General features: G+C 35.7%; 1 protein-coding gene across 2 annotated transcripts in view; it reads left to right on the forward strand.

Annotated features, from left to right (window-relative positions):
* ASPM (assembly factor for spindle microtubules) overlaps positions 1 to 23530 on the forward strand; it is a 46876-nt gene that overhangs the window by 14881 nt on the left and 8465 nt on the right. Inside the window, exons 12-21 of one of the 2 annotated variants that reach the window (XM_037497889.1) lie at positions 4 to 89; positions 1104 to 1325; positions 4760 to 4967; positions 5064 to 5209; positions 5326 to 5454; positions 7659 to 7853; positions 13205 to 17878; positions 20146 to 20312; positions 21708 to 21804; positions 23162 to 23371. In XM_037497889.1, coding sequence (XP_037353786.1) covers positions 4 to 89; positions 1104 to 1325; positions 4760 to 4967; positions 5064 to 5209; positions 5326 to 5454; positions 7659 to 7853; positions 13205 to 17878; positions 20146 to 20312; positions 21708 to 21804; positions 23162 to 23371 — 6134 coding nt within the window. The remainder of the gene's footprint in view (positions 1 to 3; positions 90 to 1103; positions 1326 to 4759; positions 4968 to 5063; positions 5210 to 5325; positions 5455 to 7658; positions 7854 to 13204; positions 17879 to 20145; positions 20313 to 21707; positions 21805 to 23161; positions 23372 to 23530) is intronic. The other variant, XM_037497890.1, reaches the window with a different exon arrangement.

A 23530-nucleotide genomic window follows, 5' to 3' on the forward strand; every position in this document is an offset into this window, starting at 1 on the left:
TAGGAAATACAATCCTATCTAAGGATATTGTGGATAGACACAGAGAAAAAACTCTTGCATTGCTTTGGAAAATAGCATTTGCTTTTCAGGTATTATGCATTTGGTACATTTTGAAAATTTTATAAATTTTTAATATTAATTTATGAAAGCATTTGCATCAAAGAAAGACTGACAATTACAACTATTACTGGCTAGAGTTTATTCTTTCCTAGGCACAGTGATAATTGCTTTATATGTTCCAACTTAATCTTCACAAAACCCCTATAATGTTGGTGTTAGCACTAATTTATAATGAGGACACCGATGCTAAAAAGTGGCATCACTGATAGGAAGCAGAACTGAAATTAAAACCCAGGTTTACATGACCCTAAATCCCATGTACAGTTGACCTTTGAACAATTTCAGTTAAGGGTGCTGACCCACTCCTCTCCCCTTTTGATGTCTCTAAAACTTCTGTAGTCGTTGTATGCTATCTGAAGGGGGTTGGTTTCAGGACTCCTGAAGATACCAAAATTTGTGGATGCTCAAGTTTCCTATAGATGCCCCTTAGTAACCACAGGCTCTGCATGGTGGATTCAACCAACAGATATCAGAGGTTGGTTGAATCTGTGAAAGTGAAACATGCTAATGAAAAGTGCATGTAAGTGGACATGTGCAATTCCTGCCCACACTGTTTAAGGGTCAGCTGTGTTAAATCAAACAGCACATTCCCTCACTTTTATGTAGACTTTTATTGCCCTCAAAAAAAATTACAAGAGGGCCTCCCCTGGTGGCGCAGCAGTTGAGCGCTGGGTTGTGAAGCTGCCCTCAGCCTCTGTGGTGCTGGTTGTATCCCCGGACGCAGGGCGAGGGTCCCACGTGGTGCGCAGACCTGTCCTGCCACACCTGCTGCTCCCCTCAGCAGTGTACTTGGTCAGTCTGCCTGTTCTGCTCCCCTACTCTGGCTCTGGTGAATTCTCTCACCCTCCCGCGCTTCTGATTGTACCCAGTGCTTGTATAAATAAATAAATAAATAAATCTTAAAAACAAAAAATTACAAGACTGACTTCGGTTTAAAATAACATATGAAAACTGTAAAGATGTTTGCCTATTTTGTGTTTCAGGTGGATCTTTCCCTTAATTTAGATCAGTTAAAGGAAGAAATTGACTTTTTAAAACACACCCAGAGTATGAAGAAAGCAATGTCCGTACTGTCATGCGAGTCTGACACTGTTATTAATAAAAAAAAAGATGAAAGGAATAGTTGTTCCTTTGAACGATATAGTGATAACATCAAGCTATTGATGGAATGGGTGAATGCTGTTTGTGCCTTTTATAATAAAAAGGTAACTTTTTTTTTTTTTTTTGCCTCATTTAACTTTTATTTATTTATTTTTTTTAATGTTAAATTTTATTTTTATATTCCCCCATACAATTGCAAACGCCCCATTCTGACCCCAATCCTTCCCCTCCCACCCCCCGCCCCCCAAAAAGTGTCTCTGGTTCATAGTTTTTTGTTGATTTTGATTTTCACTTTCTTATATTCATTTTCCTGGTCCCTTATTTAAGTTTTCTAGATTCCTGCTATGAGTGAGACCATCCGGTATTTTTCTTTTTCTTTTTGGCTTATTTCGCTGAGCATGATCCCTTCCAGCGCCATCCATGTTGCTGCAAATTGCATGTGTTTATCTTTTTTGAATGCTGAGTAATATTCCATGGTATATATGTACCACATCTTCTTGATCCAGTCATCTATTTTTGGGCATTTGGGTTGTTTCCAAAGCTTAGCTATTGTAAACAGTGCTGCTATAAACATAGGGGTGCAGGTGCTCTTTGGAATTGATGTTTCTGTGTCCTTTGGGTAAATACCTAGGAGTGGAATTGCTGGATCATATGGAAGCTCTATGTTTAGTAGGCCCAGAAATCTCCACACAGCTCTCCATAGTGGTTGGACCAGTTTGCACTCCCACCAACAGTGCAGGAGAGTTCCTTTTTCTCCACACCCTCGCCAACATTTGTTGTTGCTAGTTTTTTTAATATGTGCCATTTTCACTGGTGTGAGATGGTATCTCATGGTAGTTTTGATTTGCATTTCCCTGATTACAAGTGATGTTGAACATTTTTTCATATGCCTGTTGGCCATTTGCATTTCCTCTTCAGAGAAGTTTCTTTTTAGCTCTTCTGCCCATTTTTTGACTGGATTATTTTCTTTGTTGTTGCTGAGTCTCATCAGCTCTTTGCAGATTTTTGTGATCAGTCCTTTATCATTAGTGTTGAGTGCAAAAATGTTCTCCCAGTTGGTGGGGTTTCTCTTTGTTTTTGTTATTGTCTCTTTTGCTGTGCAGAAGCTCTTTAATTTGATGTAGTCCCAGCTGTTTATCTTTGTCTTCACTATCACTGCTTTGGGTGATGTGTCTGTAAAGATGTCTTTGATGTGCAAATCCCGTAGTGTTTCGCCTATATTTCCTTCTATATATTTTATGGTTTCAGGTCTTATGTCTAGCTCTTTAATCCATTTTGAGTTGATTTTTGTGTATGGTGTGAGGTAGTGGTCAAGCTTCATTCTTTTGCATGTAGCGACCCAGTTTTCCCAGCACCATTTATTGAACAAACTTTCTTTGCTCCAATGCATAGTCTTTGCTCCTTTGTCAAAGATTAGTTGACCATAAATCTGTGGGTTTATTTCTGGATTTTCTATTCGATTCCATTGGTCTGTATGTCTGTTCTTGTTCCAATACCATGCAGTTTTGATGATTATGGCTTTGTAGTATAGTTTGAAGCCTGGGAGTGTGATGCCTCCATTTCCTTCTTTTTTTTTCAGTAGAGCTTTGGCTATTCGGGGTTTTTGGTGATTCCATATGAATTTCATCAATAATTGTTCTATTTCTTTGAAGAATGCCATTGAGATTTTGATTGGAATAGCATTGAATCTGTATATTGCTTTTGGTAGGATGGCCATTTTAATAATGTTTATTCTTCCAATCCATGAGCAGGGGATGTCTTTCCATTTCTTTGTGTCTTCTTCTATTTCTTTTAACAGTGTTTTATAGTTTTCTTTGTATAGGTCCTTTACCTCTTTTGTTAGATTTATTCCCAAATATTTGATTTTTTTTGTTTCGATAATAAAAGGGGTGGTTTTTTTGATTTCTTCTTCTTCAGATTTATTGTTTGTGTATAGGAAGGCTACTGACTTTTGCGTGTTGATTTTGTATCCTGCCACTTTACTGAATTGATTGATGAGTTGAATTAGTTTTTCTGTGGAGATTTTGGGGTTCTCTATGTATATTATCATATCATCTGCAAATAGTGATAGTTTGACTTCTTCTTTTCCTATTTGGATTCCTTGGATGTCTTTCTCTTGTCTTATTGCTCTGGCTAGGACTTCCAGTATTATATTGAAAAGCAGTGGTGAGAGTGGACATCCTTGTCTTGTTCCAGATCTTAATGGAATTGCTTTCAGCTTTTCACCATTGAGAATGATACTGGCTGTTGGCTTGTCATAGATGGCCTTTATGATGTTGAGGTATGTTCCTTGTATCCCAAGAATTTCAAGGGCTTTTATCATGAATGGGTGTTGCACTTTGTCGAAAGCTTTCTCAGCATCTATTGATATTATCATGTGGTTTTTATATTTCTTATAAAAAGGTAACTTTTAATTTCATTTTGGTTTTGTTTTTGTTTTAGCTCAGTATCTTTAAATAAATTTTGGTTAAGGTCAATTAAATTTAATGCATAGATCTTTTTAGTTTATGTACGTATCAGCGAACTTCTCCTCAAATGAGTGAGGGTGTTTATTGTATCATACACCATATTTAATTTGTCACCAATTTAAAGTACAAACTTATTTTAATATCACTAAAAAAGAAAAAAATGCCCTAAAGGGGAGTCTTAATAGGAGACACTTGCATAGAACTAGGGCACCAAAGGATCACATTCTTATTATAAAGGTAAATGCAAATATAGCTACCACATAGAAAGAGCCAATGAATAACCTTACCATGAAGTAGAGGGAGGAGAAAAAAGTCTAAGTGGAGTCTTTTGTAATCCTTTGGTAGAGTCATACTGTATTTCAGGGTGAAAAGTTGATACATGGAAAGTAAATTTTTCTTAACAGTTTTGAATACAGTATCTGGTAAGGAATATAAAACAAGAACAAAGATACAGAATACATGTAGCCAAATATGGTGAACTGCTATACCTTGAACAAGTACCTTTAGAAAAATTAAGTATATGGTTAATCTTCTGTGATTTATCTAAATAGTAGAGAGCTTCAGAAGGTCCTAAGGGAGAATCTGTTACATGCCTTTCTTTACTTTTAGTGTTGCTGGCAATCCTTGGTTTTTCTTGGCTTGTGAACACATTTCTCCCATCTTTGTCTTTGTTTTCACATGGCCTTGTCCCTGTGTATTTATCTCTGACTCCTTATAAGGATACCAGTAATACTGGATAAAGAGCCCTACTACAGTATATAACCTCATCTTAGCTAATTAAATCTGCAGTGATCCTATGTCCAAAAAGACCACACTTTGAGCTTCTGGGAAGAACATGAAATTTTAAAAAGAACACTATCCTACCCAGTACAATAATATCATTAGATTCTATTTTCGGAATAGTTAATATTTTATAATGGTGAACTTGGCTATGAATATGGTATTATAGTAGCTACTGTTAGCTGTTAATGTGATGTTATTAACTATTAAAAGAAAATATGCACTATAAGACCATTAGTATCTATATTATAATCTAATGTATTAATTATTTTTCTGCTATTTCCAATCAGGTGGAGAATTTCACAGTGTCTTTCTCAGATGGTCGCGTGTTATGTTACCTGATCCACCACTATCATCCTTGCTACATGCCTTTTGATGCTATATGTCAGCGTACCACTCAGACTGTGGAGTGTACACAAACTGGTTCAGTGGTGTTAAATTCATCTTCTGAATCTGATGACAGTCCTCTGGAGATGTCTCATAATGCACTTGATTATGGTCAGTCCCTTTCGGTTGAGTTGATTTTCCATTCTTTTCTTTGCTTAATCTGACTTTTGATCAGGCCTTCTAATCTTTCTTTTTTCACTTACATAGTAGACAATGCATCAGAACTATACAAAGAACTCCTAGAAAATGAAAAGAAAAATTTTCAGTTGGTTAGGTCTGCAGTTAGAGATCTTGGTGGAATACCTGCTATGATTCATCACACAGATATGTCAAATACAATTCCAGACGAAAAAGTAAGTAAAAGGAGAATTCTTAATAACCCGTAATAATAAAAGTTACAGAAGATCATAGTATATTATATATTTTCTATTGATCTTCTGTTTTCAGCTTTTTCTATATTTTCTCTTAGGTCGTTATTACATATTTGTCATTTCTTTGTGCAAGACTTTTGGATCTTCGTAAAGAAACAAGAGCTGCTCGAATCATACAGACAACCTGGAGAAAATATAAACTAAAAACAGATCTAAAACGCCATCAGGTACTCCTAAAAATGAAAACATTATAATGTAAATAGTAATACATAAGATGGTCAACAGTTAATTGATTCTTGCTAATGGTTCTTACATTTTACTGTTATATCCAGTTATTCAAGTAATTTTAGTAATTGTATATGTTTTGAATAAGTGATGGATATTTTTTCACTTAACTTCAGATATTTCCTTAATTTGATGTATCTTCCAGCTGCTGTCTGCCCTTCATTTAGTCTGCTGTAGGGGAAGTGAAATGACTTAAATACTTTGCAAATTTGTAAAGAATAAACTGGGAATACTTAACTAAGCTCTTCACTCCTTTCTATTGGAATCTAACCTGTCTGCAAAATTTTTCTGAGAGGCTTTACTTCAACTAGTGCTGCTTGGGCCTTGGTGTCAAGTGCCTGTTTCTGCTGTCCTGTCAGCCTGCTCATTTGGTCTGCCTTGTAACTATCTTCCAGATTATCCTTTATTACTTTAAAAGTATTATTTGGAAAAAAAGAACAGGCAGATATGCTTAAGAAAATCAGATATTTCAGAAATTTATTCTACAATATTGCTCCTGAGTTTTGAAACACAACACATTTATCATGAAGTTCTTAGAAAGTGGATATGTAAAGCTAAATTTTGACGACTCTTAAACATGCTGTGTATTGTCTCATATTATACCAGACTTGGAAATAATGCTAATTGAAATTATTTGCTCTTGCCTTCTCAAAATAATGGTAGTAAATTTAAGCAAATAAGCAGTAACTTAAAGTCATGGTAATTGGCTACTATATAGTCTCTGCCTGCTCAGGATCTGCATTCTTGTCCACATACTCCTTGTCGGATTAGGCTATACTCTGGCAATCTTCTAGGAGAATGGTTTTAGGAAAGCTTTCTGGGAAGACTTTCTTGACCAGTCTTCAAATTATTTCATTCATTTTTTTTTATATGGCAGTAAGATATTTAAAATCCCAAGAAATAGATATCTATCAGAATTCGGTTTTTGGTAATAAAATCAGCTTTATTTTCTACTCAGGCTTACATACTCAGATATTAACTGTAGAGATTTCTTATCTCTTTGCTCATGAGATTTGCTTTTCTTGATTTATCTGTTTGATCCACATAGCAGAAATTTACCTGTGTTTTAAAGACTGTTGCTTCTTGCCTTCCTCCAAATGGCCATCATCCTCTCTTGTACAATTACATTAAGTATCCAATTATGTATTAATTTGTTACTTGGATCATTAAGCAGCAGATTGCCTGCATATTTTAATAGATATATCATAAGTAAGTAAGCATAGAAACTTTATCTTGAGATAGCTATTTTTCAGGTTTTATGTTTTGGTTTCATGTCTTTGTGATATATAGAAAATATTGAGGGTAGAATGACTTAAACCCTTGTAGTGACAAAGAAACACTGGCTAATGGTCAAATTATCTGACAAATGAAGTAGCATTGTCCAAAATTCTCCTGACTCGTTAACAACACTCAGTTCTTCTTGCCAACCAGTAGGCATGAACTCTAAAGCAAAGTGAAATCTTGCATTTGCTCCATATACAAAGCAAAATAAACTGGTAATGAGTTAGGTCAGCTACAGATAGGATTAAAAATGATGACACACAGTCTAATTTAAAGTCAAGTCAATGACTGAGGACCTGGGAATTTTTACCATCAGTTTATATAGCTTTTCAAATAATTGCTAGATTTGGTAATATATTTACCTTTTTGGATTTAATCTGCTTTCCATCTGTAGCATCTCTAATATCACATAAAATGCTCTGCCCTTCTGTCACTACCATGCTGGTAGCTTTCTAATGTGTTTTAAAATTGGAGTGGTGGTCTTTGAACTTAAATTTCTTTTTTTCTTTTTTTAAAGATTTATTTATGCATACAAGAACTGGGGTACAGGCCAGAGGTGTGGGTTTTGAGAGGGTTCACCAGAGACGGAGTAGGGAACAGAACAGGCAGAATGACTGAAATACACTGCTGAGGGGAACAGCGGGCGGGACAGGAGAGGTCTGTCTCTCCTGAAGGGATCGAGGCCAGCAGGGATCGAATCGGCACTGCAGAGGCTGTGGACAGCTTCATTATGCTGCGCTCAACCACCTGTGCCACCAGGGAGGCCCAGAACTTGAATTTCTACAGCCACAAAGGCCATAGGCTTCAGTAAATCGATCTTAAGTGATTACGTTTTTAATTCATTTTTATTTTGTTTTGATTTTAGGAGAGAGATAAAGCTGCAAGAATTATACAATCAGCTATAGTAAATTTTCTAACTATACAGCGTTTGAAAAAAGAAGCTAATGCAGTGTTGACCATTCAGAAATATTGGCGAAGGCTCTTAGCACAGAGAAATTTATTAATGTTAAAAAAGAAAAAACTAGAAAAAGTTCAAAATAAATCAGCATCAGTTATTCAGGTATAGTATACTGGAATTTTTCAATTTAAATGTTTTAATGACATTTTTAAGAAAGAAAATATGATAAAGTTTTAAATGGTTACATTTTAGGTCTCTGTATTTTACCTACTACTTTAACAAATATTTAATACAACCCTATTACCTGTAAAACTCTATGCTGTGTTCAGTATAAGGTTCAAACAATTCAAAATGCCTATTTTTCCCCTGGCAATCAGGAAATAGAAAATTCCCATCACCCAGAAAAACTTCTGCATGCTATTTCTTTGTGGTCATTTCTATCTCCATACCCAGCCCCAGAGAATTGCAGTTGTGTTCTTATTACCATAGTTTTGTCTTTTTGAGAATGTCACATAAAGGAACCATATAGTATGTAACCTTCTAAAACTGAGTTTTTTCACTCAGGATTATGTCTTTGAGACTCTCCCAAATTGTTGAATATTTCAATGGTTTGTTCCTTTTTATTGCTGTGTAGTATTTCATTCCATAACTTACCACAATTTATGGAAAGATATTTTCATTTTTTTCCAGTTTAATTGATTTTATTTCATTGGGTAAATATCTAGGAGTGCAGTTGCTGGGTCATTTGGTAAATGTCAGGTTAACTTTATATAAGATGTTGCCACCGTTTTTCTAGGGTGGCATTCTGTACTCCCAGTCCCAATGTGTGAGAATTCTAATTGCTTTGCACCCTTACCAACACTCTGTTCTCAGTGTTTTCTAGTCATTCTGATAAAAGCAGGTGTAGTGGCAGCTCATTTTGGTTTTAATTTGTATTTCCATGGTAGGTAATGATATTGTAATGTTTTCAATTACTTCATTGCCTTCCAAATATCTTTATTGGATTCAAGTGTGCTACTATTATGCAGTGAGACCCTGCTCCAAGTGTCTTTGTTGGTGAAGTGTGTATTGAAATGAGTTGTTTATCTAATTGAGTGTTGAGAGTTGTTTATATATTCTGGATACAAGTCCTTCATCAGTGATTTTCAACTCTTTACCCCAGTCTGATCTTGTCTTTTTAATTTTCCTAACGTTTACAGAGAAAAAGTATTTAGTTGTGATGAATTCCCATTGTCATTTTTTTCCTCTTATTGATTAAACTTTTAGTATCATACCTAAGTACTTAGAAGTTTTTCATTTTAAATTCAGACCTATAATGTACAGCCAGGTGTTACTTGAGGATGGGGATGCATTCTGAGAAATGCAACAATGAACAGTTTGTGCAAACATGGCAGAGCATAATTACACAAACCTAGATGACATAACCTGCTATATACCTAAACTGTATGTAATACGACCTTCTTGCATATGGTCTATCATTGACTAAAACATCATTTGTACATGACTGTACTTGGATTAATTTTTGTCTAAGTAGCACAGGGTACTCTTCTTTTGTTGAAATGTTTTTATACTTTTGTCATAAATCATTTGCCCATATTTGTGTCTACCTTCTTCTGAAGTCTAATCCATTAATGTAAGTGTACCTTTACCAATACCACAAATGCTTTCATTACCATAGTTTTATAGGAAGTCTTAAAAATGGCAAACCCATGGCCCAAATTTGGCTTACCTTCTGTTTTGGTCAATGTAAGTTTTTAGAACAAAACTATACCATGTCCTTTTTTTTTTTTTTTTTTTTTTTTTAAGATTTATTTATTTATGCATACAAGACCTGGGGTACAGGCCAGAGGGGCTGGGGGTGAGAGGATTCACCAGAGACACAATAGGGAACAGAACAGGCAGATATACTGAAGTACACTGCTGAGGGGAGCAGCAGGCGAGTCAGGAGAGGTCTGCTTCGCCATGTGGGTTGCTCCCTGGCCACCTGGGGATCAAACTCATGCTGCCGAGGCTGTGGATTGCTTCATAGTGTGGTGTTTAACCCCTTGTGCCACCAGGGAGGCCCTCTTTTTCTTCTTTTTATTAAATTTGCCAATCATTTACATTTTTGTATAACTTGGGGATTGCATATTTACTCCTGCATATGTACACATGTTTCGTTCAGCCTCCACCAGACTTCCCATGGCATCATGCAGGATCCCCATACCCATTTTTTTATGTATAGTTTGGGCTCCTATTACACTATGATGGCAGAATTGAGCCGCTAAAACAGAAATGTCTCACAAAGCTGAAGATAGTTTTTCTCTGGCCTTTTACAGAATACTATTGGTGATGCCTGATCTTGGTGAATGTTCTGTGTACTTAAAAGGAATGTGTATTCTGTTGTTGTTGGGTGGAGTGTTCTACAGATGTCAGCCAGATCCACTTGGTTGATGGTGTTTGGTTTTTTACATCCTTACTGATTTTCTATTATTCCTTTGAGAGAGAAGTGTTTTCCTTAATTTTGACTCTTTGTCCCTTCAGTTCTTTCATTTTTTTCATCAGGTATTTCAAACTCTGCTGTTAGGTGGTATACATTTAGGGTTACTAGGTCTTCTTGGTGAGTTAAGTCTTTTTTTATTGTGTAAATGTTCCCTTTAGACCTCATAATTTTCATTTCTCTTAAGCTGCCATGCTCACTGTTAATATAAGTACTCCAGCTTCCTCTTGATAATCATTTGCAGAAAATATTTTTTACTTTTTTCTTTAAATTACTTATGTTTTTATATGTGTTATGAAGTTTAAATTGTTTAATTTTTATGTTTTGAGAACCTTTTAATGGTGGTTTAGACCATTTATATCCATGTGTTTATTATGGGATATTTACCTAAATCTTTCTTTTATTTTGCTGCTAATGTGGGTGTTGTTATATCCTACAAATTTGCTATAATTAGTAGCTTCAGAATTTTTTTTATCGCATCTTTGGGATTTTCTGCATAGGTGATGATGTCAACTGTGAACAAACAAAGCTTTACTTCTTCTTTCTTGAATTGTATGCCTTTTATATCTTTTTCATTTTGCTTAGCCAGGGCTTCCAGTAGATGCTGACACCACCCACCACCTAGGCCCTTGCTCCCCATTTGTAGCCTCAGTTTGACAGTCAGTTAACTGGAGTTTGTTATTGGTTTGGTGTTGTCTGACTGTTTGTTTTGTTTCTATTTCACATATGAGTGAAACCATCCAGTGTTTCTCTTTCTCCTTCTGACTTATTTCACTTAGCATAATCCTCTCTAGTTCTATTCATGTTGTCACAAATGGCAAACGTTCATCCTTTTTATATAACTGAGTGGTATTCCATCATTCATGAATGTGTGTGTGTGTGTGTAACACATCTTCCTAATACACTCATCTGTCCTTGGGCATGTAGGTTACTTCCATAATGTGACTATTGTTAATTATCCTACAGTGAACATAGGTATACATATCCCTTCATATTATGTTTTTACATTCTTTGGGTAAGATACCTAGGAGAGGAATTGCTAGATTATATGTAGTTCTATATTAAATATTTTGAGAAACCTCTACTTATCTTACATTTTTATAGAGTTATAGTTTTCAAAGCCATTTGGCATAAATTAGCTTATCTGTAATTGGAGAAATGTTTGATTATTTATGCATTTCTTCATAGTAAAAGAAAGTGTGTACAACATTTCTTTTCAGGCTGAAGGGTAAGAGCAAAACCACAATCAAACATAATAAAGGGATATGGCAGAATCTATTGGGAGAAAAAACTTAGGGGATCAGTAAGGTATATGTTTTCCCTAACATTTCTCATCCTTGAATAGGTGTAGCTGACCAAGCACAGGTATATGCATGCCAGAGTAAGGTGCCAACCAATGTACTAACTTACTTAAATGTAAGGAAAATTTCTCCTCTGATCCTTTACCACCATTTTAGCAATATTTGGAGTATTTTTTTAAAGGATTTTTTTTTTTTTAAGATTTATTTATATAGGCACTGGGATACAGGCCAGAGGCTGGGGAGGGTGAGAGAATCCTCCAGAGACAGAGCAGGGAGCAGAACAGGCAGAAGGACCAAAATACACTGCTGAGGGGAGCAGCAGGCAAGATAGGAGAGGTCTGTTGTGCCATGTGGGAATCTCCCTGGCCAGCTGGGAATCGAATTGGCGCTGTGGAGGCTGCGGGCAGCATCACAGTGCTGCACTCAACCAGCTACGCCACAGGGGAGGCCCCTGGAGTGTTTTGAACAAAAGAATGGTCTTGCTACAAGAATATCCAACACTTAGTGTTCAGTAGCCAAGGGTCTTTTAGATACCAGTGTCCAGAATCAGCTTGAGACTTTGTAACCTTTTCTGTGGAGCTGGAATATCACTGGATTAAGTTAGGGTATGTGGGAAAGGAAGCTACCATGCCTTTTCCAGAAGTGTATTTTTTACTGCTATGTTTGGAGAAAGGATGCAATTTTAATTTGAATGACTCTAAAAGTTACCTTGTTCACTTTTTTCTCAAACTCCTCTGTTTATGTTGTCAGGCCCATAAGGTGATAGTATAGAATCCCTCAAATAGCTTCATTGTAAGATAGTTTAGCAATTTAGACATAGTGGGAAAATGTAAGATCCAGGGATAAATTCCTAGAAAATTACTTAGAATCAAGAGACAGTGTTGGAACTCAAAGCAGGCTGCCCCCAAATGTACCAGAGTGGTGTATTTATTACTTTTAATTGAAATTACATGAGAAATACTAAGTGCAATGTTGATACTGACTCTCCCTATTCTCCCTAAATGCAAGAATTTTCCTCTGAACCCCTCTTCCTCAGAAAGAGCAGGATATAAACTTTCTTTGTGGCAGCCACTGTCCTACACCAGGAGGAGAGAAGACTTCTTATCACCACAGTCAGGGTTTTCAGGACCTATTTATTCCTCCAATGTAAATAAGCTTACATAGCCCACTAAATTAATGGCCAGACCAAAAATTTCAGTATTTTATCTACAAAGTATATAAGTTTGTTGTTCTGCTCAGGGCCAGATGGCATATTCTTAATGGCATCACCAAGTACATGGAATTTAACCTGGTTTTTTTCTCTTATTAATCTGTCTTATGGCAATTTAATTATTAGACCACCAAAGAAAGACCAAGAGGGTAGAAGGAAATCCTCCCCTCTCTTTCAATAACAAAGAATCTTTGTAGATTTATTATTACTTGTTTGCTACTAATATGTTATTTGAATATAACACAGTATTATATTTCTTATACCTCTGGAATGCAAATGCAATATAAATATTAGAATTGAAAATTTCTGAATTGGTTTTAGCTATGTCAATGTACAAACCTAAACTACAAACAAATAGATGAGTATCTTTTTCAAAATATACTTTATGTGTTTACTTTTGAAAAAAATATAAAAATTCACTTATTTTTTAAGGAAAATATTAGAAAAATTAGTATTTTCAAGTATGATAAGTATAGAAACCCATGTCTGTTTTACTTTTTGTCCTTTTTCTTACCTTTTCCAGAGGTGTTGGAGAAGATATTCCACTAGAAAAAAATTTCTGAAACTGAAATATTATTCAATCATCCTACAATCTAGGATAAGAATGTTAATTGCCGTTAATTCTTACAAACAATACCTGTGGGCTACTATTACAATTCAGAGGTATTGGCGTGCTTGTTTAAGAAGAAACCATGATCAACAGAGATATAAAATGATAAAATCATCATCCCTTATCATCCAGTATATGTTCAGAAGATGGAAGCAACGTAAAATGCACTTACAAATTAAAGCTACAATAATATTGCAAAGAGCTTTTAGAAAATGGCATGCCAGAAAACGTGCTAAAGAAGAAAAAGCTGCTATTGTCATACAGTCATGGTATAGAATGCACAAAGAATTGCAGAAATATGTTCATATTAGATCTTGTGTTGTTACTATTCAGACAAGATTCCAGTGCATTCAAGCCCAAAAATTATATGAAAAGAAAAAAGAATCTATTCTGACAATCCAGAAGTACTATAGAGCATATTTAGAAGGAAAGATTGAACGCACAAACTATTTGCAGAAACGGGCCGCAGCCATTCGACTACAGGGTGCTTTCAGGAGAATGAAAGCACAGAAGTTACACAGGCAAATTAGAGCTGCTTGTATTCTTCAGTCATATTGGAGAATGAGGCAAGACAGACTTCAATTTCTAAACCTTAGGAAAATAGTCATCAAATTGCAGGCACACATAAGAAAATATCAACAATTACAGAAATACAAGAAGATGAAGAATGCCGCCTTGGTAATTCAGATTCACTTCCGAGCTTATGTTTCAGCCAAAAATGTTCTATCATCTTACCAGAAAACACGTTCTGCTGTCATTGTTCTGCAGAGCGCATATCGAGGGATGCAAGCCAGGAACAAGTTTAACTGCACTCTCACCTCAATTATAAAGTTACAATCCATTGTCAGGATGAAAGGAACTCGTAAAAGATACTTACGTTTAAGAGCAGCTGCTCTGTTCATCCAGCACTGGTATCGGTCACTAAAATTGGCAGCACAAATGAGAAAAGAATACATGGAGGTGCAGGCATCTTGTGTTAAACTGCAAGCTTTTGTTAGAGGATACCTGGTTCGAAAGCAGATGAGATTGCAAAGAAAAGCTGCTATTTCACTACAGTCTTATTTCAGAATGAGAAAGGTGCGACAGTGTTACCTGAAAATTTATAAAGCAACTGTTGTCATTCAGATTTACTATCGTGCATACAAATCACAGGTGAATCAGAGGAAGAACTTGCAGATCAAAAGAGCACTTACCTGCTTGCAAGCAGCTTACAGAGGCTATAGAGTGCGCCAGCTAATCAAACATCAATCTGTCGCTGCTCTCAAAATTCAAACTGCTTTCAGAGGCTATAGTACAAGGGTGAAATATCAATCTGTGCTTCAGTCTACTGTCAAAATTCAGAGATGGTATAGGGCATGCAGGACTGTTTATGAGATAAAAACACATTTTCTAAAGACAAGGACAGCTGTGATTTCTCTCCAGTCTGCTTATCGTGGTTGGAAAGTTCGCAAGCAGATCAGAAAGGAAAATGAAGCCGCAATGAAGATTCAGTCTACTTTTAGAATGATCCAGGCCCAGAAGCAGTTTAGAGTGATAAAAACTGCAGCATTAGTCATCCAGAGACATCTGAGAGCATGGACTGTAGGAAAGAAGCAACACATGGAGTATGTTGAACTCCGTTATGCGGCACTGATATTTCAGTCTACATGGAAGGGAAAAACAGCAAGGAGACACATTCAAAAACAACAGAAATGTGCTATCATTATACAGTCATACTATAGAATGCACGTGCAGCGAAGGAAGTGGGAAACCATGAAAAATGCTGCTCATCTCATTCAAATGTATTATAGAGCTTACAGCATTGGAAGGAAACAGCATCATTTGTATTTGAAAACCAAAGCAGCTATTGTAGTTTTACAGTCAGCTTACCGAAGTATGAGAGTGAGAAAAAGAATTAAGGAGTGGAACAAAGCAGCAGTCACTATACAGTCTAAATATAGAACTTACAAAAACCAAAGGCAATATGCAACCTGTAAAGCTTCAGCTATTACCATTCAGAGGTGGTTTCGAGGTATTATAATTACAAACCATCAACGTAAGGAATACCTTGATTTAAAATGGGCAGCAATTAAAATCCAAGCTACTTATAGAGGAATTAGAGTAAGAAGACATATTCAGAGCATGCATATGGCAGCCGCTGTTATTCAAGCCACTTTTAAAATGCATCAGTCAAAAATAAGATACCATAAAATGAGGACAGCAGCTGTCGTGATTCAAGTAAGATATAGAGCCTACTATCAAGTTAGAACTCAGCGTGCAAAGTTCTTGACAATTTTGAAAGCTGTTATTACTATTCAGGCAAGTTTTAGAGGAATGAGAGTTAGACAGGCTGCGAGAAAGATTCAGGTGGCTGCAATACTCCTTCAGTCCTACTACAGAAGATACAGACAACAGACATATTTTAATAAGTTAAAGAAGGTGACAAAAGCAATGCAACAGAGGTACCGAGCAGTCAAGGAGAAAAACAAACAATTGCAGAGATACAGCAAATTAAGGCATTCTATAATATGTATTCAAGCTGCTTTTAGGGGGATGAAAGCCAGAAGAGATTTAAAAGTTAGGCATTTAGCTGCAACTCTAATTCAGAGAAGATTTAGAACTCTGCTGACTCGAAAAAGATTCCTATCTCTCAGGAAAACTGCTGTTTGGGTTCAGAGAAAATACCGTGCAAGTGCTTGTGCAAAGTATCACTCTGAACAATTCCTACGATTACGTAAGGCAGTCATTCAAATCCAGTCATCATATAGAGGATGGATGGTAAGAAAAATGATGCAAGAGATGCACAGGGCAGCTGCTATCCTCCAGGCAACCTTCCGGATGTGTGTAGAACGTGCGAGGTACCAGACCTTGAAACACGCTTCGCTTGTAATCCAGCGGTGGTACCGTGCAAATAGGGCTGCAAAACTGCAGAGACAATGTTACCTCCAACAAAGACATTCTGTTTTGACTCTGCAGGCTGCATTTAGGGGCATGAGGACTAGAAGACATCTGAGAAGTATGCATTCCTCTGCAACCCTTATTCAGAGCAAGTTTAGATCTTCAATGATGAGAAAACGATTCATTTCCCTCAAAAATGCTGCTATTTTTGTTCAGAGGAAATATCGAGACACTGTTTGTACTAAGCATCACTTGCACCAATTCTTGCAGTTACAAAAGGCAGTCATTACAATCCAGTCATCTTACCGGAGGCTAATGGTAAAGAGGAAGGTAGAGGAGATGCACAGGGCTGCAGCTGTCATCCAGGCTACTTTCAGAATGCACAGAGCGTACTTTACATTTCAGACTTGGAAATATGCCTCAGTTCTCATTCAGCAACATTATCGAAGATACAGAGCTGTAAAATTGCAAAGAGAAAATTTTATCAGGCAAAGGCAGTCTGCTGTGGTCATTCAGGCTGCATATAAAGGAATGAAAGTGAGACAGCTTATGAGGAAAAAGCAAAAAGCTGCTGTCATAATACAAAGCACATATAGAATGTATAGGCAGTATTATTTCTACCAAAAGGTTCAGTGGGCTGCAAAACTAGTACAAAAAGTATATAGAGCAAATAAAACACAGAAAGCTCTTCAACACTATGCACTCACAAAAGCAGCAGCTTGTATCCAGGACATGATCTTAAGGCAAGAGATTCAGGAACAGCATCAGGCTGCCCTCATTGTCCAAAAGTATTTTAAAGCCTCAAAAATAAGGAAGCGTTATTTCCACTTTAGAAAAACAGTCATCTTTGTTCAACGAAGATACAGAGCACTAACTGCAAAGCGTACCCAAGCAGTTATTTGTATCCAGTCTTCTTATAGACGCTACAGGGTCCGAAGGGACATCCAGCATATGCATCTGGCTGCCACACGAATTCAGTCCCTTTACAGAATGCACAGGGCAAATGCTGATTATCAAGCAAAGAAAGCTGCAGCTGTTGTTATACAGAATTATTATAGGTCATATGTAAGAATAAAATTGGAAAGAAAAACGGTTTTAGCAGTTCAGAAATCCCTACACACTATTCAGGGTGATTTTAGAGGCAAGAAAGTTAGATCAGAGTTGAAAAATGTGTCTAAGGGAAACCTGGCTGCTGCTTTTCCCCAAACCGTGGTCGACTGTCACAGAACTGAAACCCAATGTGAGGTCGTTCAGAGCTCAGCAGCTGGGACTCACAATTGTTATAACACCTTTGTGGGTGCTTGGTCACAGGAAGCAGAGTTTGATTTGCCAAGAAAGACTGTAGTAACAATTCAAAAAGCTTTTTGTAAAATGGTCACAAGAAAATTGGAAACACAAAAGCCTGCTGCCCTACAAATTCAGTCCTTCCTTCAGATGGCTGTGTGTCGCCAACGATTTGTTCAGCAGAAAAGAGCTGCCCTCACTTTACAGCAGTATTTCAGGACATGGCAAGCCAGAAAACAGTTTCTAGCATACAGAAAAGCAGCAAAGATCTTACAAAACCACCACAGAGCCTTTCTGGCTACAAAACATCAAAGAGAAGTTTATTTGCAGATTAGGAGAAGCATAATCATTATTCAAGCTGTAATGAAAGGATTTATGCAGAAACGGAAATTTCAAAAAATTAAAGATAGCACCATAAAAATCCAGGTATTTGTATATTTAAATATAAAGCTTTTTTTCTTTGACCAGTATTTGTTAGAATTTATAAAATGAGCCTAAGCTAGTCATAAAGAGTAATACTTTGAGTTACATTACCATTTCCTTTGTTGTCTAAACAAACATTTTTGAAAGTGAGAAAAGAGAATGAATAATAATTCAGTCAACACAGCAAAGACTATGTTTGATGTATTTCAGTTGGTAATAGCACTCTTGGAAGACTTGGGAGAATATAGTTTGATTAACGGGAGTTCTTTATTGGGTAAAGTTATTTTTTTACATGGAAAATTTAGGCTAAGGCAAAGTATTACTTGGCATAAGATAGAACAAATAAGGTAACTTTATTCTACTAATCTGTTAATCAGAACTACTTAGTCTAGATAGGCATACTTACTTTATCAGAGTATTTAGTACATATAGTTCACAAAGCACTTTTATATTACTGTTTATTCTGTTCTCCAAATGTGTGAGGGATGTAGAATATTTTTCTTCTGAAATATAAATGAGAAAGATTAAATATAAATTGAGAAAGATTAAATAACTTGCTGATGTTGTGCATAGTGAACAAGAACCAGGCATTAATTCTGAGTACTTCTGCTATTTCTATTCTAACTCTAATAATCTGAGCTTTGAGCCTACTTGTGGAAAGTTGGTGTCTTGCTATGTTGTGGGTAAGCTACAAATAGCGCTTATTTTCAACAAATATTTAGTGCTGGCAATGTGCTAAATACATATGCAATTATAATAATAGTAAAATACACCTACTTGCCATCCTCAAAGAAGATAAATTGGCAAGGAGTATATTATAAGAAATAAGTATTTGTTGCTGGAATGTGAAGAAGGGAAACCTAAGTAAGTCCAAGGAGTCTTCCCAGAGCAAAGTGGCTTTTTTTTTTATTTTTTGCCAAAGAGTATTTTTTTTCTGTTTTTTTTTTTTCTATTTTTCTTATATCATTGTTCATTTTTAAACAATGTTTGCTTCCTTTCCCCAATCCCCCAGGTGTAGTCTCTATAGAATTTCCTTAGCAATTAAGTAGAAAGAATAAAGGAAAGGGTGAATTGGACATAGCCAAGTAAAATGTATCAAAGGAATATTCCCATTGTACTTTATTCAGACCGTTTTTGCATATTTGGTTTCCAAAGCAGTTTTGTATTTTATTATTGAACAGAGTTCCTTTTATATAACTAATTTATAAACTTATATTTTACACTTCTAATTTTTTTATACTGGTGGTCTCAAATGCCCAATGAAATCACTTAGAATCTTTAAAAGTACAGACACTTGGTTCCCACTCTGAATACCAATATGTTTTTATTCAGCTTTGTTTACATAAAAGCCATATATAATATGCTCCAAGTATGTTAAAGACATCACATACATGTAATTCTTCTCTGCCAACCAAATGTAGACCCTAACCCACATAGAAAGAGTGGCTGCAGTATTTGTTTTTAGTGATTTGGAGTCACTTATTCTTGAGTTCAAATTTTAACTATGTTGCTACTGGCTATGTGGTAATAAGTCTCCTGTTTCTCAATATCAATTTCTATTTTATCAAATAAGACCTTAATAATCTCATGTGCGATGATTAAATAAAATACCTCTGCCTACTACTTGTGACCTCAAATCATTTAATTTTTCTAAACTTTGATTTCCTCTTCTCTGATTAAAGATGTCATTACCCACCTACCTATATTATTGCACCTAATACGTTACAGATGTCATTTAAACTTTTAGTCAGTTGCAGGTTGTCCATATTGGAAAATTTGATCATTCCTATGATAGATATGCTCTCAGGTTTTCCCTACCAGCTAAACACAAATCACAAGAGTATGTGAGGGAGAGGAGGTGAGGAGTGGGAGGTGGTGGAAAGGATTCCATTCCTTCTCAGAAAGCTGAATAGTCATGTGATGGTGCTCGTTCTTTTCTTCCAATGGATTGAGATAGTGATGACAGTATGCATATTGACTTTCCATATCTTCCAGTTTTTAAATATTTGTATGGTTATATAGCTTAGCTGGCAGCCAACCACAGGAATCTGTGTGATGAAGCACTTAGTAGGCATTCACTGTAGCACCACTGTTCTCACAGGAGTCATTCATTGTATGTCAGGGAAGAATAATTCTACTAGAAGAGTCATGATATGACTATTTCCGCGGTTAATTTTTTTTTAACCTTATGCAGTCTTTAATAGCAATTCTTCCAATTAAAGAAAAGTAGACATCTCATTCCATATTTATTTTATTTATGTTTTTAATAGGCTGCGTGGAGGAAATATAAAGCCAGGAAATATTTAAGTAGAGTGAAAGCTGCCTGCAAGATTCAAGCCTGGTATAGGTGTTGGAAAGCACGTAAAGAATATCTAGCTGTTTTAAAAGCTGTTAAAATCTTTCAAGGTTGCTTCTATACCAAACAGAAGAGAGCTTGGTAATGCATTATAGCTGTGGGGGAGAAAATGAGGGGTGTGTGTGTGGGGGGGTGTGGTAGCCAAGTACATATATTAAATAATACTGCCTATTGATTTTTAAAAATTTACTGTGCTTAATTTGTATGGTTTGTTTTGTAGGATCTCCATTATTTTTTGAAATAGAGCCCTGATATTATAATTAAGTAAAAATATTTACTTAAACTTGATTAATTCTAGTTCTTAGGGATTAAGATAAGTATGGAAGGTGAGAAATAATGTACTCTCACAAAGTTTGTTTTCCTTATTGCATTGATCTATTTTGTTTATTGATTTGGCTGTCAGTTATTTTCATATTTTTCTTTCTTTTTTTTACTTTGTATGACCCCCATATTCTTCATCTTTTATGATGAAGACCTAGCTACTAGCTTGTGTTAATTGCATTTCCCTATTCCTAGTTCATTTTTTTTACATTCATTTTCAGACGCTGTTACCAGATTTGCTGTATTATTTGCTATTTCATAAGGTTTTTTTTTTTTCTTCAGAACTGAGTTCCCAGAATTGAGTAGTTAATATATTAATGATGGCTTCAAGATTTTTTTTAGTGGAGCACTCTAATATTAGAAGAATTCCTCATCAATTTCATGGGTAGAATCAAAACTTAACATCCAAAGATATACTTGCTACTATTTACTATTAAGGACCAGTATCTAATTTTTCTTCACCAAAATGCCAGATTGTTCTCATTAACACTTAACTCTTATTTGCTAAGAAATCTAGCAAAAAATTCTACCTTTTCTACTTAACCAAGAAGAGATCAAAGAGCCTGCCTGTCCATTCTCAATTTTTACCTATTTTCACTATGTTGACATCTCAGGTTTAATCTCTAGCCCCCACATTTTAAATTTTATCAATTTTGTTTCCAGAATACTTATTTTAGGTGATTTGATAATGCCTGTCTTTCCTTTCAAATGAATATCTTTCTCATTTGCTTTATGCTGCTCATAATTTTCCAATATCTCTTCCTAACCACCCCGTATCTGTTTGCTCCAAGACTCAGATTTTATACTTTCCCATTCTACGTCCACCTCCCTTATCTGTCTTTGGATGTGGATAATCATAATTTCTTTTTGTCCCGTTTCAAATTCTTTATCATTCTAGAACCTTCTATTTCTTGCCTGCTGGAATATTGCCAACTGCAAAACTTTTTCATGTCAGTTTGTGTGCATGTGTGAGTGCACTCTTGGGCAAGTGTAAAATTCTGATTAATAGAACTTAGATATAAATGATTCTTTTTCACTTCATTTTATTTTCTCATCGCCTTATTTTCTGTATCATTTAGCATTTAAGGGGGGGTGGCAGTAAATATTTATCAAATAGATTAATTTGAAATTACTTTCCAATAATTACCTTTTTAGGTTTTTGGAGTTGCGAGCATCAGCAATTGTCATTCAGAGAAAATGGAGAGCTACACTTTGTACAAGAATAGCTTGTGAGCACTTCTTAATGATAAAAGTAGGTGTAAAAATAAAGCTTGTTTGCAAAGAACTACTTCAGGAAACAGAAAACAAAAAGAATGTCTGAAAGACCTAATGATACATTTGATTTAAATATTTGTTGTAGTCCCTTAAAAATTATATTCACTCATAGAATTACTTCTTGTGAGCATTTTTGTGTATGACTCTATATTTATAAGCTTCTCAAACGCAAACTTGAAATGACTTAGAATAAATAATTTTGGGGGGCCTTGCCAGTGGTGCAATGGTTGAGCACAGCGCTGTGAGGCTGTCTGCAGCCTCTGCAGAGCGGGTTTGATTCCCAGCCAGCCAGGGAAATTCCCACACGGCGCAGCAGACCTCTCCTGTTGCACCCACTGCTCCCCACAGCAGTGCTCTCTGCCTCTTCTGCTCCCCACTCTGTCTCTGGTGAATCCTCTCACCCTCCCGCACCTCTGGCCTGTACCCCAGCTATTGTATAAATAAATAAAAAAAAATCTTAAAAAATAATAATTTCTTGGGAGAAATAATAGATGTACATATTTTGTCTAGTATAAATCAAGCAGTTTATTTAGGCCACAATCAGTATCCTACTTAATATATTTAACACAATACTTTAGGAAATCTGTAGTACTTATGGTGTTTTAGTAAATAAATAAAAATATTGTGCATTTTGATGTTTAATATTTACTGTGGCAATATAACCACTATTATTATTACATCTGCTATTGTATATTTATGTATTCATTTGATCCTCACAATAACCCTATGAGGTACCTATTATTAGAATACCCATTGTATAGATGAGAACATTCATGTATAGAGAGATAAAGTGACTTTCCCAAGTTCATTCAGCTAGTAGGTCAGAAGTCTATGTTGTAAAACAAACCTAGTTCCCATTTCAATCCATATACTTTTTCTAATGTCTTCTCATTTGGTTGTCAGGATGATATATAATGGAAGAATCTTACAATATGCTGGTGGTACACTGTGGTTCTTAAAATAAAAATAGCTTCCTTCGTAACTGTTAATAACATTCTTTCTGCACTCTATAATGTGGCCTACATTTTTATAAAGTATTTTCATCTGGTAGTCATGTTTTTCCTTTCCCCCCTCACAGTGAAAACTGTCAAGAGGATGAGAGGAAAAGAGCTCCAGATACTTACTGACCCTGGCTTAAACCTTCATAAAATTTTTGTTTTCAGCTGAAGAGCTAGATGGGTTTATAAATTATGAACCATCACCTTTTCTTGTGTATGAAATAAGAATGCTTAAAATTAAAGCTGTAAAAAAGTGAATTAGCTATACTATCTTTTAAAGTTTATTATTTTTTTTAATGATTTCTGTTACTGTTACTTGTAAATTTTTCCTTATAGAGACATCAAGCTGCTTCTTTGATCCAAGCAAATTTTAGAGCATATAAAGCACGGCAGGACTTTCTTCGGCAGAAGTCTGCTGCTCTGACCATACAAAGATTTATACGAGCCAGGGAGGTTGGGAAGCATGAAAAGATAAAATATGTTAAATTGAAAAAATGTGCAGTTGTTCTGCAAGCACTGGTGCGTGGTTGGTTAGTAAGAAAAAGGGTAAGTATTTTTAAGTAAAGCATCTCAGTCTTATGAGCATTTTTGGAGTTAAACTGTGTTTAAGATATTTTGGTATTCAGAGAATAATTTCAGAACAAATACAACCACTAACTTGGATTGACTCAGCTTCTGCAGAACGGTAAAACAAGATCATTGGGT

This window comes from Talpa occidentalis, unplaced genomic scaffold (genome assembly GCF_014898055.3).
Source record: "Talpa occidentalis isolate TD23 unplaced genomic scaffold, MPIMG_talOcc4v2.1 talOcc4.8, whole genome shotgun sequence".
In the NCBI taxonomy this organism is placed as follows: Eukaryota; Metazoa; Chordata; class Mammalia; order Eulipotyphla; family Talpidae; genus Talpa; species Talpa occidentalis.